Here is a 14,085-nt window from a genome sequence, read left to right as displayed (position 1 = left end):
CACTCTCACATTCACACACTGGTGGAGGCAAGCTACAGTTGTAGCCACAGCTGCCCTGGGGCATGCTGACAGAAGCAAGGCTGCCATATCGCGTCATTGGCCCCTCTGGCCAACACCAGTAGGCAAGTAGGGTAAAGTGTCTTGCCCAAGGACACAACGACCGAGACCGTCCAAGCCGGGGCTCGAACCGGCAACCTTCCGATTACAGATGTGATTCCCAACCCCCTGAGCCACCGTCGTCCCTGAGCCACCCAAAAATGGTTTGGGAAATCTCCCAACTTTTTGTCCAGTGTGAACATGGAGTTGACGTTAGATGGATTTTAGTGATCTAGAATATTAATTGTACTTGTTTTAGTGACATTCTTTTACAGCCCACATCATAAATATTGTGATAAAATGTAAAGTGTGTAATTATGTAAATGTTCACAGTGTTTTCTCCATGTAAGTAGACACTTACATGGAGAAACCTGAAGAATACAAGCACGCTCACACACACAGACAGGTGTGCACACAAGTGTACACACAGGTAGTCACAGACACACACTATTTTGGTTTGCTGCTGCCTCTAAACATATCATGCAGTACTAGTACTGTATGCAGCTCAGCAACATTCAATATGTATTATTTACTGTTACTTATGCTTATGCTTATGTTGGTTGTTCCTGTGGCTTCTAGTGATGGGTCGTTCGCGAATGAAATGGCTCTTAGAGCCGGGTCTTTGACGTGAACGACGCGAGCCGGCTCCTTATCGCGAGCCGTCACGTGGGTTGTTTTTTTTTTCTTTCTCTCAGCCTCTCTCTCGCACTTTTTTTCTGCTTCACTCAGCAAGCGAGCCTTGTGCTTTACGCTTGGCAGAGGGGGGAGGGGCAGTAATTACACTCAGTAACACAGGAACAGAGCCAGAGGGGGAGAGAGAGAAAGAGAGCCAAGGACAACAACGTCACATTAGAAAGGTATAGTAATCATCCACAACTATTTTCGGTTGCAGATGATAAAGGATTCATTAAGTTTATTCATGCAGGCCCATATGACAGATAATGTGCATGTTTCTTTTTGTTTTCATATTTTGAATCGCTACCTTATCGTGGTGGAGGGGTTTGTGTGTCCCTGGGATCCCAGGGGCTATGTTGTCTGGGGGCTTTTGCCCCCTGGTAGGGTCTCCCATGGCAAATTGGCCCTGGGTGAGGGACCAGACAAAGAGCGATTCATAAGACCCTTATGAAAAGGACACCGAGGGAACAGTTTACCCTGCCCGGGATAGGGTTACCGGGGCCCCGCCCTGGAGCCAGGCCCGGGGAGGGTGCCCGAGGGCGAGCGTCTGGTGGCCGGGCCTTAGTCCATGGGGCCCGGCCGGGCACAGCCCGAAGAGGAGACATGGGCCCATCCTCCCGCAGGCCCACCACCCGCAGGAGGCGCCATAGGGGTCGGGTGCATTGTGTGTCGGGTGGCGGCCAGGAGCGGAGGCCCTGGCGGACTGACCCCCGGCTGCCAAGACTGGCAATAGGGACATGGAATGTCACCTCTCTGGTGGGGAAGGAGCCTGAGTTAGTGCGCGAGGTTGAGAGGTACCGGCTAGATATAGTCGGGCTCACCTCTACACATGGCTTGGGCTCTGGAACCAGTCTCCTGGAGAGGGGCTGGACTCTGTCTCAGTCTGGAGTTGCCCCTGGTGAGAGGCGGCGGGCTGGGGTGGGTATCCTAATATCCCCTCGGCTTGCTGCCGGTACGTTGGGGTTTTTCCCGGTGGACAAGAGGGTTTGTTCCCTGCGCCTTAGGGTCGGGGAATGGGTCCTGACTGTCATCTGCGCTTATGCGCCGAGTGGCAGTTCAGAGTACCCAGCCCTCCTAGAGTCCCTGGGGGGGGGGGGGGGGGGTGCTGGAGGGTGCTCCACCTGGAGACTCTGTTGTCCTGCTGGGAGACTTCAATGCTCACGTGGGTAACGACAGCGAGACCTGGAGGGGCGTGATTGGGAGGAACGGCCTCCCTGATCTGAACCCGAGCGGTGCTCTGTTATTGGACTTCTGTGCTAACCACAGTTTGGCCATAACGAACACCCTGTTCGAACATAAGAGTGTCCATAAGTGCACGTGGCACCAGGACGCTCTAGGCCGTAGGTCGATGATCGATTTTGTAATCGTATCAGCAGACCTGCGGCCATATGTTCTGGACACTCGGGTAAAGAGAGGGGCTGAGCTGTCAACTGATCACCACCTGGTGGTGAGTTGGATCAGGTGGCGGGGGAGGACGCTGGACAGACCTGGTGCACCTAAACGCGTAGTGAGGGTGTGCTGGGAACGTCTAGCAGAGGCCCCAGTCCGCGAGATCTTCAACGCACACCTCCGGCAGAGCTTCAACAGCATTCCGAGGGAGACCGGGGACATTGAGTCCGAATGGACCATGTTCAGCGTCTCCATTGCCGAAGCTGCTGCATTGAGCTGCGGCCGCAAGGTGGTGGGTGCCTGCCGTGGTGGTAATCCCCGAACCAAATGGTGGACACCAGAGGTGAAGGGAGCCCCCAGGCTGAAGAAGGAGTCCTACCGGGCTTGGTTAGCCTGTGGGACTCCGGAGGCAGCCGACAGGTATCGACAGGCCAAGCGGAATGCGGCTCGGGCAGTGGCTGAAGCAAAAACTCGGGTGTGGGAGGAGTTCGGAGAGGCCATGGAAAAAGACTTTCGGACTGCCTCGAAGAGATTCTGGCAAACCGTCAGACGTCTCAGGAGGGGAAAGCGGTGCTCTACCTGCACTGTGTATAGTGCTGGCAGAGCGCTGCTGACGTCGACTGAGAAAATTGTCAGGCGGTGGAAGGAATACTTCGAGGACCTCCTTAATCCCACTGACACGTCTTCCGAAGAGGAAGCAGAGTCTGGGGATGAGGGGAATGACCCGCCAATTTCCGGGGGCGAGGTCACTGAGGCAGTTAAACAACTCCTTGGTGGCAGAGCCCCTGGTGTTGATGAGGTCCGCCCCGAGTTCCTGAAGGCTCTGGATGTTGTAGGGCTGTCCTGGTTGACACGCCTCTGCAATGTTGCGTGGAGATCAGGGGCAGTACCTGTGGACTGGCAGACCGGGGTGGTGGTCCCCATCTTTAAGAAAGGGGACCGGAGGGTGTGTTCCAACTACAGGGGGATCACACTCCTCAGCCTCCCTGGGAAAGTCTATGCCAGGGTGCTGGAAAGGAGAGTTCGTCCGTTAGTCGAACCTCGGATACAGGAGGAACAATGCGGTTTTCGTCCTGGTCGTGGAACACTGAACCAGCTCTTTATCCTCTCCAGGATACTTGAGGGTGCATGGGAGTTTGCCCAACCAGTCTACATGTGTTTTGTGGACTTGGAGAAGGCATTCGACCGTGTCCCTTGGGGTGTCCTGTGGGAGGTGTTGCGGGAATATGGGGTGTCTGGCCCATTGCTACGGGCCATTTGATCCCTATACAACCGTTGCAAGAGCTTGGTTCGCATTGCCGGCAATAAGTCGGACTCGTTCCCGGTGGGTGATGGGCTTCGCCAGGGCTGCCCTTTGTCTCCGGTTCTGTTCATAATTTTTATGGACAGGATTTCTAGGCGCAGCCAAGTGGCGGAGGGCTTTCGCTTTGGTGGCCTCAGAATCTCATCTCTGATTTTTGCAGATGATGTGGTTCTGTTGGCTTCATCGGGTGAAGGCCTCCAGCTCGCACTGGAACGGTTCGCAGCCGAGTGTGAAGCAGCGGGAATGAGGATCAGCACCTCCAAATCCGAGGCCATGGTTCTCAGCCGGAAAAGGGTGGAGTGCCCACTCCGGGTCGGGGATGAGTTCCTGCCCCAAGTGGAGGAGTTCAAGTATCTCGGGGTCTTGTTCGCGAGTGATGGGAGAAGGGAGCCGGAGATCGACAGACGGATTGGGGCTGCAGCTGCAGTAATGCGGACGTTGCACCGGTCCGTCGTGGTGAAGAGGGAGCTGAGTGTAAAAGCGAAGCTCTCAATTTACCGGTCGATCTACGTCCCTACCCTCACCTATGGCCACGAGCTGTGGGTAGTGACCGAAAGAACGAGATCGCGGATACAAGCGGCAGGAATGAGCTTCCTCCGAAGGGTGGCTGGCCTCTCCCTTAGAGATAGGGTGAGAAGTTCGGCCATCCGGGAGGGGCTCAGAGTAGAGCAGCTGCTGCTCCACATCGAAAGGAGCCAGCTGAGGTGGTTCGGGCATCTGACAAGGATGCCCCCTGGGCGCCTCCTGGGTGAGGTGTTCCAGGCATGTCCCACCGGGAGGAGGCCCCGGGGCAGACCCAGGACACGCTGGAGAGATTATATCTCTCGGCTGGCCTGGGAACGCCTTGGTATTCCCCCGGACAAGCTGGAGGAGGTGGCTGGGGAGAGGGAGGTCTGGGCCTCTTTGCTTAGGCTGCTGCCCCCGCGACCCGACCCCGGACAAAGCGGATGACGATGGATGGATGGATGGATGGATGGATATTTTAATTTATATTTAATTGTGTTGTGGTTTGCAGTGTTTTGTGTTGTTTCACTTTAAATTTGTAAAAGGAAAAAGCTGAAAATTTAAATAGTTAAAAGTTGAAATGTGAATAGTTGATTTTTGTATTATATGATTTATTTATTATATTTTATATGGAGTGAATAAATAAAAGTATATTTACAGTGGCCCCTAGAGACAAAGCACATACAAACTTCAAATCACGTACGAACTCTGAAGCATGTACAAACTCCAAAACACGTAAAAACACGTAAAAACTCCAAAACACGTAAAAAGACGTACAAACTCCAAAACACGTAAAAACTCAGAAGCACATAAAAACTCAAAACACGTACAAAAGACAACAGAAGTGCTCCAGGATGCTAGGGGCAGTGTTGAACTTTTGTTACCGAGTGGCTACACAAGCCAGCAAGTACCAACGACCGAATCTGGTGTGTGGTAATAACCGGTAAATGAACATTTTTTTTTAAATTATTTGAATATATATGAGTGCCTGTGTATAAATACACAAAGAATACACATATGCTTTCAATTGTGTAATTTAAGTGATCTAGTAGCTCTGCTTTGGAAGTTCAGTTCATGCTAGAAATGTGTCTTGGAGTTTGTACGTGTTTTGTCTCTAGGGACCACCGCATATATTTATATATAAACATATATATATATAAAACCACGTTTTTTTACGTTAGTAATTCCTTTTGTGCATAATTTTATAATATTGTTAATAATAAATTAATTAAAGCAACAAAACAACCTGAAGAGCCGGTTCGGAGCCGAAAGAGCCGGCTCTGTTTAGTGAGCCGAACCGAAAGAGCCGGATCTCTAAAAAGAGCCGGAAATCCCATCACTAGTGGCTTCCCTACTGTGTTGTTTTCTTTTTGCAGTTTTTTTCAGCAGATGATCAGATTTTCCATTTCTTTTCTCACTATCTGTTGTTTCCTCTATTTTTTCCTTCTCATCATGTTTACTCTCTTCCCAACTTCTCTTTCCTTCTTTCTCCTTTGCCATCCCATTGTCCGTTGTGATTGTAATAACTTAAAAAAAAAACTCTGATAAATCAATATGATTTCTGTTTGGTTATCTCCACACAGCAGATAAAAACTCTGTGTATAATAAATCCTAACATGGAACACAGATAATAATAATAATATATTTTATTTGAGGGCGCCTTTCAGAAACCCAAGGTCACCTTACAAAAAACACAATTAATAAAAGGAACAGTAGTCAAAAAATTATTATTAAAGCGAATAAGCCAGTTTAAACAGATGTGTTTTGAGCTGTGTCTTAAATACGGAGAGGGAGTCAATATTTCTTAGTGCAGGAGGAAGAGAGTTCCAGAGCCGGGGAGCAGAGCGACTGAAAGCTCTGTTCCCCATAGTAATAAGGTGTGAGGACAGAACAGTAAGATGAATAGCAGATGATGATCTGAGAGGGCGGGAAACAGTGGTGACATGGAGCAGGTCACACAAATATGAAGGAGCAGATTTATGGATACACTTGTATGTCAGAAGTAAGATTTTAAAATTTAGCCTGGCTTCTATGGGCAACCAGTGAAGCTGCTGAAGAACTGGGGTAATATGAGCACTTAACAGTGTATGGGTTATGATCTGAGCTGCAGAATTTTGAAGAAGTTGGAGTTTATGAAGGGACCTTTTAGGGAGACCAAATAGGAGGGAATTAGAATAGAATAGAATTCAACTTTATTGTCATTGCACATGCACAGGTACAGGGCAACGAAATGCAGTTTGCATCCATCCAGAAGTGCTTAGTGATATAGATATATTACAATATATATTAGCAATAATATAGATATGTAAGTATATTACAGAAATGGGTCTATTATGTTATAATGTACACGGTATGAAGTATGTTGTGAATATTCTATAACTATAAGTATGTACAGGCTGTAGTGAGTACAAGCTATGTACAGGATATGGACAGGATATAAATATGAAAAACTATACAGAATATGAAATAAATAACTTTACAGGAATCTGAGATATACAGCTATACAGAAATGGGAACTATGCAAGTTGTAAACAGTTGTAGGGTTAAAAATTATCGTATGTACAGAATGATTGTTTACACAGGGCTATACAGTAGTGCAGTTAAGGTAAGTGAGGGTGTGGATAATTTCTACAGAGGCTATATAAAGTGCTAGTGGTTGTGAGTGGTGGTTCACTCCATGTTATTATTGTGTGTTTGAGGGTACAGTTGTCCATTGTGTGTGTGTGTGTATGTTCAGTCCATGAGTTAACGTGGGTCAGATGTCAGGAGGCAGAGTTCAGGAGTCTGACAGCTGTGGGGAAGAAGCTGTTCCGGTACCTGGTGGTCTTAGTCCGGAGGCTCCTGTAGTGCCTCCCAGAGGGCAGGAGGGTGAAGAGTCCATGTGATGGGTGACTGGGGTCTCTGATGATTTTCCCAGCCCTTTTCAGACACCGCTTCCTGTAGATGTCTTTTATGGCAGGAAGTGGTGCTCCGGCGATGCGCTGGGCAGTTTTCACGACCCTCTGCAATGCTTTCCGGTCCGAGGCAGAGCAGTTCCCGTACCAGACTGTTACACAGTTGGTCAGGATGCTCTCGATGGTGCAGCGATAGAAGTTCACCAGGATGTCTGAGGACAGGTGGTTCTTCCTCAGAGTCCTCAAGAAGAAGAGGCGCTGGTGAGCCTTCTTGACCACCCATATGGAAAAGAAATAGTAAAAACTTATATGTGATTACTCATGAAAGTGGCCACTTTCATGAGTAAATCATATAAGGCTTACATGATTTACTCATGAAAGTGGCCACTTTCTCATTACTTTCATATATTGTTTTAGTAAGTATCCAAAACATACAAGTTTCATTATATAATTTTTCAAGGGATCTTATATGTGTTTTCACTCTTATATGCTTTTCATACAAGTTTCACACAAGACAGATACAAACTTTATAAGATTTATATATATCTTTTCCATATGGGCAGCTTGGAGCAGTTGGTCGTCCAGGTGAGATCCTCGGAAATGTGGACTCCCAGGAACTTGAAGCTGCTCACACGCTCCACAGCCGTCCCCTTAATGTGGATGGGTGGATGTGGGTCAGCATTCCTCCTGTAGTCCACGATGAGCTCCTTGGTCTTACAGTAATCAATATGGGATGTAATAAGACTATGGACAAGGATGGCAGCAGCGTGGGGAGTAAGGAAGGGGCAAATGTATTTAGCAATTTAATTAATAGTTAATCTCACATTTATTTACATATTAGTAATTCTAAGATGCTTTTTTTTATCTTCTTTCCCAGGATTCTTTTATATTTTTTGATATGTATAGCAATAGCAAAAAAAAATCCCCCAGGGGCATCTCAACCATTTTCTATTGTACAGAATTCTCCTTTGGAGGTGACCAAATAATAAGATTTTCATTCTATTAATTACTTTTTAGTATGTGTTGGAATACATTTTTTGAAGATAATTATAATATAATAATATATTAATGGGAAAACTCTCAGTATGTTGTTCTTGGAATAATAGTTTTTTTTTTTTATTTAACTGCAGAGTGTTTTCTTCACTGATGTTTGTTGAGACTGATCACTTCCTGTTTGGTAGTGTTGATTTTCACTTGTTTAGAAACCAAGGGTTTGTTTTCAAGAGACAGTTAAAATGGGATTGAGGGAATGACATGTTTGCACTGCACTTTATATCCAACAACATCAAGCAGTTCAATCAGCTCTCAAAGAGTTCATGTTACTAATAACTCACTTGTCTGCAGCAGACGGTTGCTGGACTTTAAAATCAATGTAGCGATCATGTGACTCAGCACTCTTAAAGGACACACTGGAACCTGAATCTGAATCAGATTCAAATTCTGATTTAGGTTCAGTTTCAGGTTCAGGTCCAGGTTGGTTCCTGTGAATAATGATGGAGCAGTGATGTGAGTGCTGAGCTGTGACATGTTGAAATGTCATAGACAGTTAGAGATGGTCATCTCACCTCTGATCTTTGGTCTGGCTCTCATGTTCCCCACATGGAGTGGTTTTAGAGGGAGGGACTCCCTCCTCTCTGTCCTCACACTGATCCATGCTGCTGACACACACCAGCTCACACACACTTTCTACCTTCACCTGCAGAGGAAACACAAATCATTCATGTGCACATCAACTGAGATGTGCACATCAGAGTTCATGTCTGATTTGTTGGATTAACATCCACTCCATCTGAAACAGCTTTCATCAGTTCAGTACAAAAAGTGTCACAGAGCCGATTTCCTTCCATTACTGTAGTCCTACAAAGCAACAGATAAAACATGTCTTTAGAAATGACAGAGAGCAGTTTTTTTTTTCAATAACAATGCCCAGGACCAAGCTGACTGCTCACAGAGAGTGCATACTCTAACTGCTAGCAGCTCTGCTAGCTAAGCTAACTAAGTAACAGTTAATCTGACAGCAGTTACTGTGGACGCAGGACACATTTACTGTGTTTAGTCTGATTCCAGATGGTTCAGATTAACTCGTGTCAGTCAAACAGAAGTGTTGTAGATTTATTTTTCAGGAGCTTCTAGCAACAAACACAGAAGTGAATCATATGAAGATCATGAATTTACACTTACATCCTAATTTTACATTTGATTTTAAATGTACTCATTAAACTGTAAACCGAGAGAAATGCTATGTAGGAGACAGGAAGTGAAAAAGTCAGAGAAACAGATCAGAGACTAAATAAAACAAAATAGAAGAGAAGAGAAATTTCCCTTATTGTCCCTCATTGAGGGAAATTTGCAGGCTCCAGCAGCAAAGTGACAGGCAGGTGGAGCATGCAGATTCAAACAAAAGTAACAAACAAGAAATAAGAGACTGCACATGGTAAACTTACAACATCAGAAATAAAAGTAGAGTTGTACAGTTATTAAAAAGAGGGATACTCAGACTCAAAGAAATGTGCAGCTGAGTAAGATTTTTTTTTTTTTTCAAAAAAGATGTGAATGACCCAGCAAACAAGCCACAGTGTACGCTTCACAAATACACACCATCCTGGCAACAAATCTATACCAACCAAACCCAAAATGGCCACGAGCAAATCAAATTTAAACGAATGAGCCCTGACTTGTCACAAACCGGGCCACACAGCCATGACATAATCCCAGGGATGCATGCAAATTGTATCCAAACAACTATCTTATTTCAAGAAAATAAGATAGTTGGCTTAGGCTGCTGCCCCCGCGACCCGGCCCCGGACAAAGCGGATGAAGATGGATGGATGGATGGAAAACAAAAAAAGAAACCTTACACAAACTATGGCTTATGGAGTCAGTACAATTAGTGGTGTAGAGGAGTGTATGGGTGAAAGAATGCAATGTTGTTTAATGCAAAACCAAACTAAACCAAAGGCCACCAAAATCCACATCCAAATCAAATGTTATCTCAGGGGAAAGCACCACACAGGAGTAGGGATGGGTACCGGTATCCGGTGCCATTATGGCACCGGTTCTGACATAAACGGTAGTAACCAGACCGAAACGCAGCACGCATTTCGGTGCTTTATTTCGGGGCTTTCGGGGCTTTATTTCGGTGCTTTTTTTTTTTCCTGAGAAGTGATACACTTCAGATTCTAGCCAATCATTTTACGTTTCCAAGGATAGTAGGCGGGCCCAGGTACGTACGTTCTTTTAGAGCAGCGCTAAAAAGGCCCAAGGCGAAGCGGTCAAAAGTCTGGCTGTACTTCACAGGCAAGGCAATTTTAAATCATGCTTTTTATTTGTTTTTGTTTTATTTAAGTTTATTTATATAGCACAATTCAACAACAAGGTGATTCAGAGTGCTTTACAGAGACATTAAAAAACAAAAACAAATACAAAGCATGATTTAAAATTGATTTAAAAAAAAAACAAAAAAAAAAACAGTAGGTAAAATCAGAATAAATCCACACTTGCTTAAAAGTGTGGATTTGGTGTTTTATTCAAATGCATCTGAGAACAGATGAGTCTTCAACCTGGATTTAAATAAACTGAGTGTTTCAGCTGATCTGAGGCTTTCTGGGAGTTTGTTCCAGATATAAGGAGCATAAAAGCTGAATGCAGCTTCTCCGTCCTTTTTTGGTCTTAGTGAGGATTCGAGCAGCAGAGTTCTGAATGAGCTGTAGTTGTCTGACTGATTTTTTAGGTAGACCTGTAAAGATGCTGTTACAGTAATCAAGCCTACTAAAGATGAATGCATGGACTAGTTTTTCCAGGTCCTGTTGAGACATCAGATCTTTTATTCTTGATATATTCTTGAGGTGAGAGTAAGCTGATTTTGTTATTGTCTTAATATGTTTTTCTAAGTTTAGGTCTGCTTCCATCACTACACCCAAATTTCTTGCCTGGTTTGTGGTTTTGAGGTATATAGATTGAAGTTCTCTAGTGACCTGTAATCGTTTTTCTTTGGCTCCAAAGACTATTACTTCAGTTTTGTTTTTGTTTAGCTGGAGAAAATTGTGGCACAACCAGTCATTAATTTCCTCAATGCATTTACCAAGACTCTGTACAGGGCCTCGGTCTCCTGGTGACATTGTGATATATATTTGTGTGTCATCTGCATGGCTATGATAGTTTATTTTGTTGTTCTTTATAATCTGTGCCAGTGAGAGCATGTAAATGTTAAAAAGAAGGGGTCCCAAGATGGAACCTTGGGGAACTCCACATGTGATACTTGTCTGCTCAGATGTGAAGTTACCTATTGATACAAAGTATTTCCTATTTTCTAAGTATGTTTTGAACCAGTTTAGTACAGCTCCTGAAAGACCTGCCTAGTTCTCCAGTCGTTTTAGTAATATGTTATGGTCAACTGTATCAAATGCTGCACTGAGATCCAGTAAAACTAAGACTGACATTTTTCCACTGTCTGTATTCAGACATATGTCATTCAACACTTTGGTCAGAGCGGTTTCAGTGCTGTGGTTCTGTCTAAAACCTGACTGGAAGGCATCATACCAGTTATTCTGTTTTAAGAAGTAATTGAGCTGTTGAGAAACTGCTTTTTCAATGATCTTAAAAATGGGAGATTTGAGATCGGCCTGTAGTTGTTCATTTGTGTCTTGTCAAGATTGTCATTTTTCAGTATAGGTTTAATTACAGCAGTTTTTAGTGGTTCTGGAAACACACCTGACATTAAAGAAAAGTTGACGATCTGTAGCATGTCTGACTCCATAGTCTTTGAGACCATTTTGAAAAAACTTGCTGGCAGGACATCAAAACACCAAGAGGAGGAGTTCAGTTGACCTAAGATGTCCTCCAGGTCTTTGCTGTTAATAGGGTGAAACTGTTTGATGGTGTTGTTAAGGTTCATAAATTGAGGTGGAGAGTACAAACAACCATGGTCCAGAAGAGCTTGGTCAAACAATTGATTTTAATGAAATACACGCGTGGGGGGACCAGTGCAGTACTCAGACAGCGCTGATCTCCGACTAATCAAAGCATAAGCAGATATTTTATACTGTTACGGCCCTAGCAGGGCCTCTCTCCTCCTGAAGGTGCCTGTGTGGGCGTGTCACACTACCTCTTCTGCCTGAGGTGCCACCTTTCCCTTTTACACAGCTGACTGACGTCAATAATTAAGGAGATTTAAGCCCAGGGAAAGGTGAGCTCTGGGCCAGAGTGCCAGTAGTGTAGTTACAGCTTGTGAGCGGAGTGGTTGTTGTGTTTGCAACTAGTGAGCTGTGTGTGTTTTTGGTGATTTTCAGCTAGTGAGCTGCTCTTTCTTTTTGACTTACGTTTTACTTTATTGACCAACGCCTGAGTTTTGTTTGTTTTCTTAAATGGTGATAGCGGCTTGTCCGTCTCTTTTAGTTAGTATAAATTGAAACTTTAATAAAACTCTTTAATTTAACCCTTTTGCCTCCTTGACTCCTTTTTCTGACCCGGTCACTTTTGTTACTCCCCCCCTCCCTGCCTAGACCCCTCAGGGGAACGTAACAATACGATCAGGGCTTGAATTTAATGACGCCCCTTCAACGTCACAGATACATTTCATACATAGGTTCCCAGACCACAATGACTTTTAACTAGGGCTGCCACAAACGATTATTTTGATAGTCGACTAGTCACCGATTATTTATGCGATTAGTCGACTAATCAGATCATCATCCACTGGACATAAAACTACAGCTTATTGCACCAGCAGCATCTGCTCTTATATAACTATCATTAGCTTACAGCTTTAAGCTTTTAAGGTGCTAACTAAAAATAAAGACAAGATGATAGTTTATTCAATTTTAATGAAATTTGCAGATTGTTTCGGTAAAGTTTAATAAACTCCTTGCTATCTAAAATATAACAGGACACCGGAGTATATTCTCCAGCATCTCACAGTTCTGATAATCAGCTGTCTGCTTGACGTTTATTCAGCTGTGTAAAAACTATAACTTTAATCTCAGCCAAACCGATTTACTCAGGAACAAATAAAATACAAAAAAAAAAAAAAAAAAGCCAAACAATAACATTTTTAATTTATCTAAGTGACTCATATATATTTAACCTGAGTCGCGAAAGACGGCGGTGGGTTTGAAAACAATTTGCCGGGAGTCCGGTGTTCTCACGGCGCTAGTGACCTAGCCCCCGGCTAGCTATCGAGCTAGTGGGTAACAGACGTCTCCGAAAACGTCGGAGCGCTTTTGAAAAGATGTGGTGTCCTGATAAACTGAGCCGATATTTGAGGTTTACACAGCTACATTCTCGCCTGAAAATATGTTAAACGTTTATTTTGTGACCCAGAAAGAATAATAAGAGTAATATTAAAACTAACTAGTTACCGCCATTGTTGGAAACTAAGCTGGGCCGCGCTATGAATTCTGGGACACAGCTGCTTCTTCTTCTTCGGGGTTTAACGGCAGCTGGCATCCTTGTACATGCTGTGCTGCCATCTTCTGTTTCAGTCCGTTATTACACTCTTAAATCCTGCTATTATTCCTGCGTCTTTTGCGATCTTACAAAGCTTCAAACGACACGTCGACTATTAAATCAGTCGTCGACGATTTTGATAGTCGACGTAATCGTGACTAGTCGACAAATCGTGGCAGCCCTACTTTTAACACAGTTTAAAAGAACATTATCTCTATCTTCATGGCAGATGTTTCCTGTCAACCTTTTGACTGCCGCTTCTTCTGCAGTGAGATAGCACTTCTTCACGCCCGCAGTTAAAAGCAAACATGATATGTCACGACCTCACTTGGTACTCTGTGTCACCTCTCACCTACTAACGCTCGCAGTCAGAGGCCACTCTCAAATGTGTCAGCAGTTTACTAAACCTATATATGTAGTATATTGAATAAATGTTTTAATCAAGAACCTCTACTAAAAGCTTGATAAAAGAATATAAAAGATAATAATGAACAACCTGGTTATTCAATTAGCATCATCCAAACAGCTCCTCAGAATAACCTGCTCTTAGAATCTGCTTTTGGTTTCACTTCTGCAAAAGGCACACTCTGCAAACCTGCAATTTCCTGTCAGCCTGCAACTTAGTCTTTCTGAAAGACACACACTGTTTAAACATCTGAATGCACTATCAATGCTGTAGATTATATTATTAATGCAATGGTAATGATGATGATTATTAACAATAGCAGCAAAATAATTTCCCTGATCTCCACAGTGTTTAAACAGTTTTTCGGTGGACAC

At 44.2% G+C, this 14,085-nt stretch overlaps 1 protein-coding gene across 1 annotated transcript in view; it reads right to left on the bottom strand.

Moving 5' to 3' along the window:
• The window catches only part of LOC101484690 (uncharacterized), a 49,386-nt gene that overhangs the window by 30,606 nt on the left and 4,695 nt on the right, over positions 1 to 14,085 (bottom strand). Inside the window, exons 2-3 of the mRNA XM_076879863.1 lie at positions 8,427 to 8,557; positions 8,196 to 8,342 (exon numbers count right to left, since the gene is read on the bottom strand). Of these exons, the coding sequence (XP_076735978.1) occupies positions 8,196 to 8,342; positions 8,427 to 8,557 (278 nt within the window). The remainder of the gene's footprint in view (positions 1 to 8,195; positions 8,343 to 8,426; positions 8,558 to 14,085) is intronic.

The sequence above is a fragment of the Maylandia zebra genome, linkage group LG23 (genome assembly GCF_041146795.1).
Source record: "Maylandia zebra isolate NMK-2024a linkage group LG23, Mzebra_GT3a, whole genome shotgun sequence".
Lineage (NCBI taxonomy): Eukaryota > Metazoa > Chordata > Actinopteri > Cichliformes > Cichlidae > Maylandia > Maylandia zebra.
This window is presented reverse-complemented; position numbering and strand designations above follow the sequence as displayed.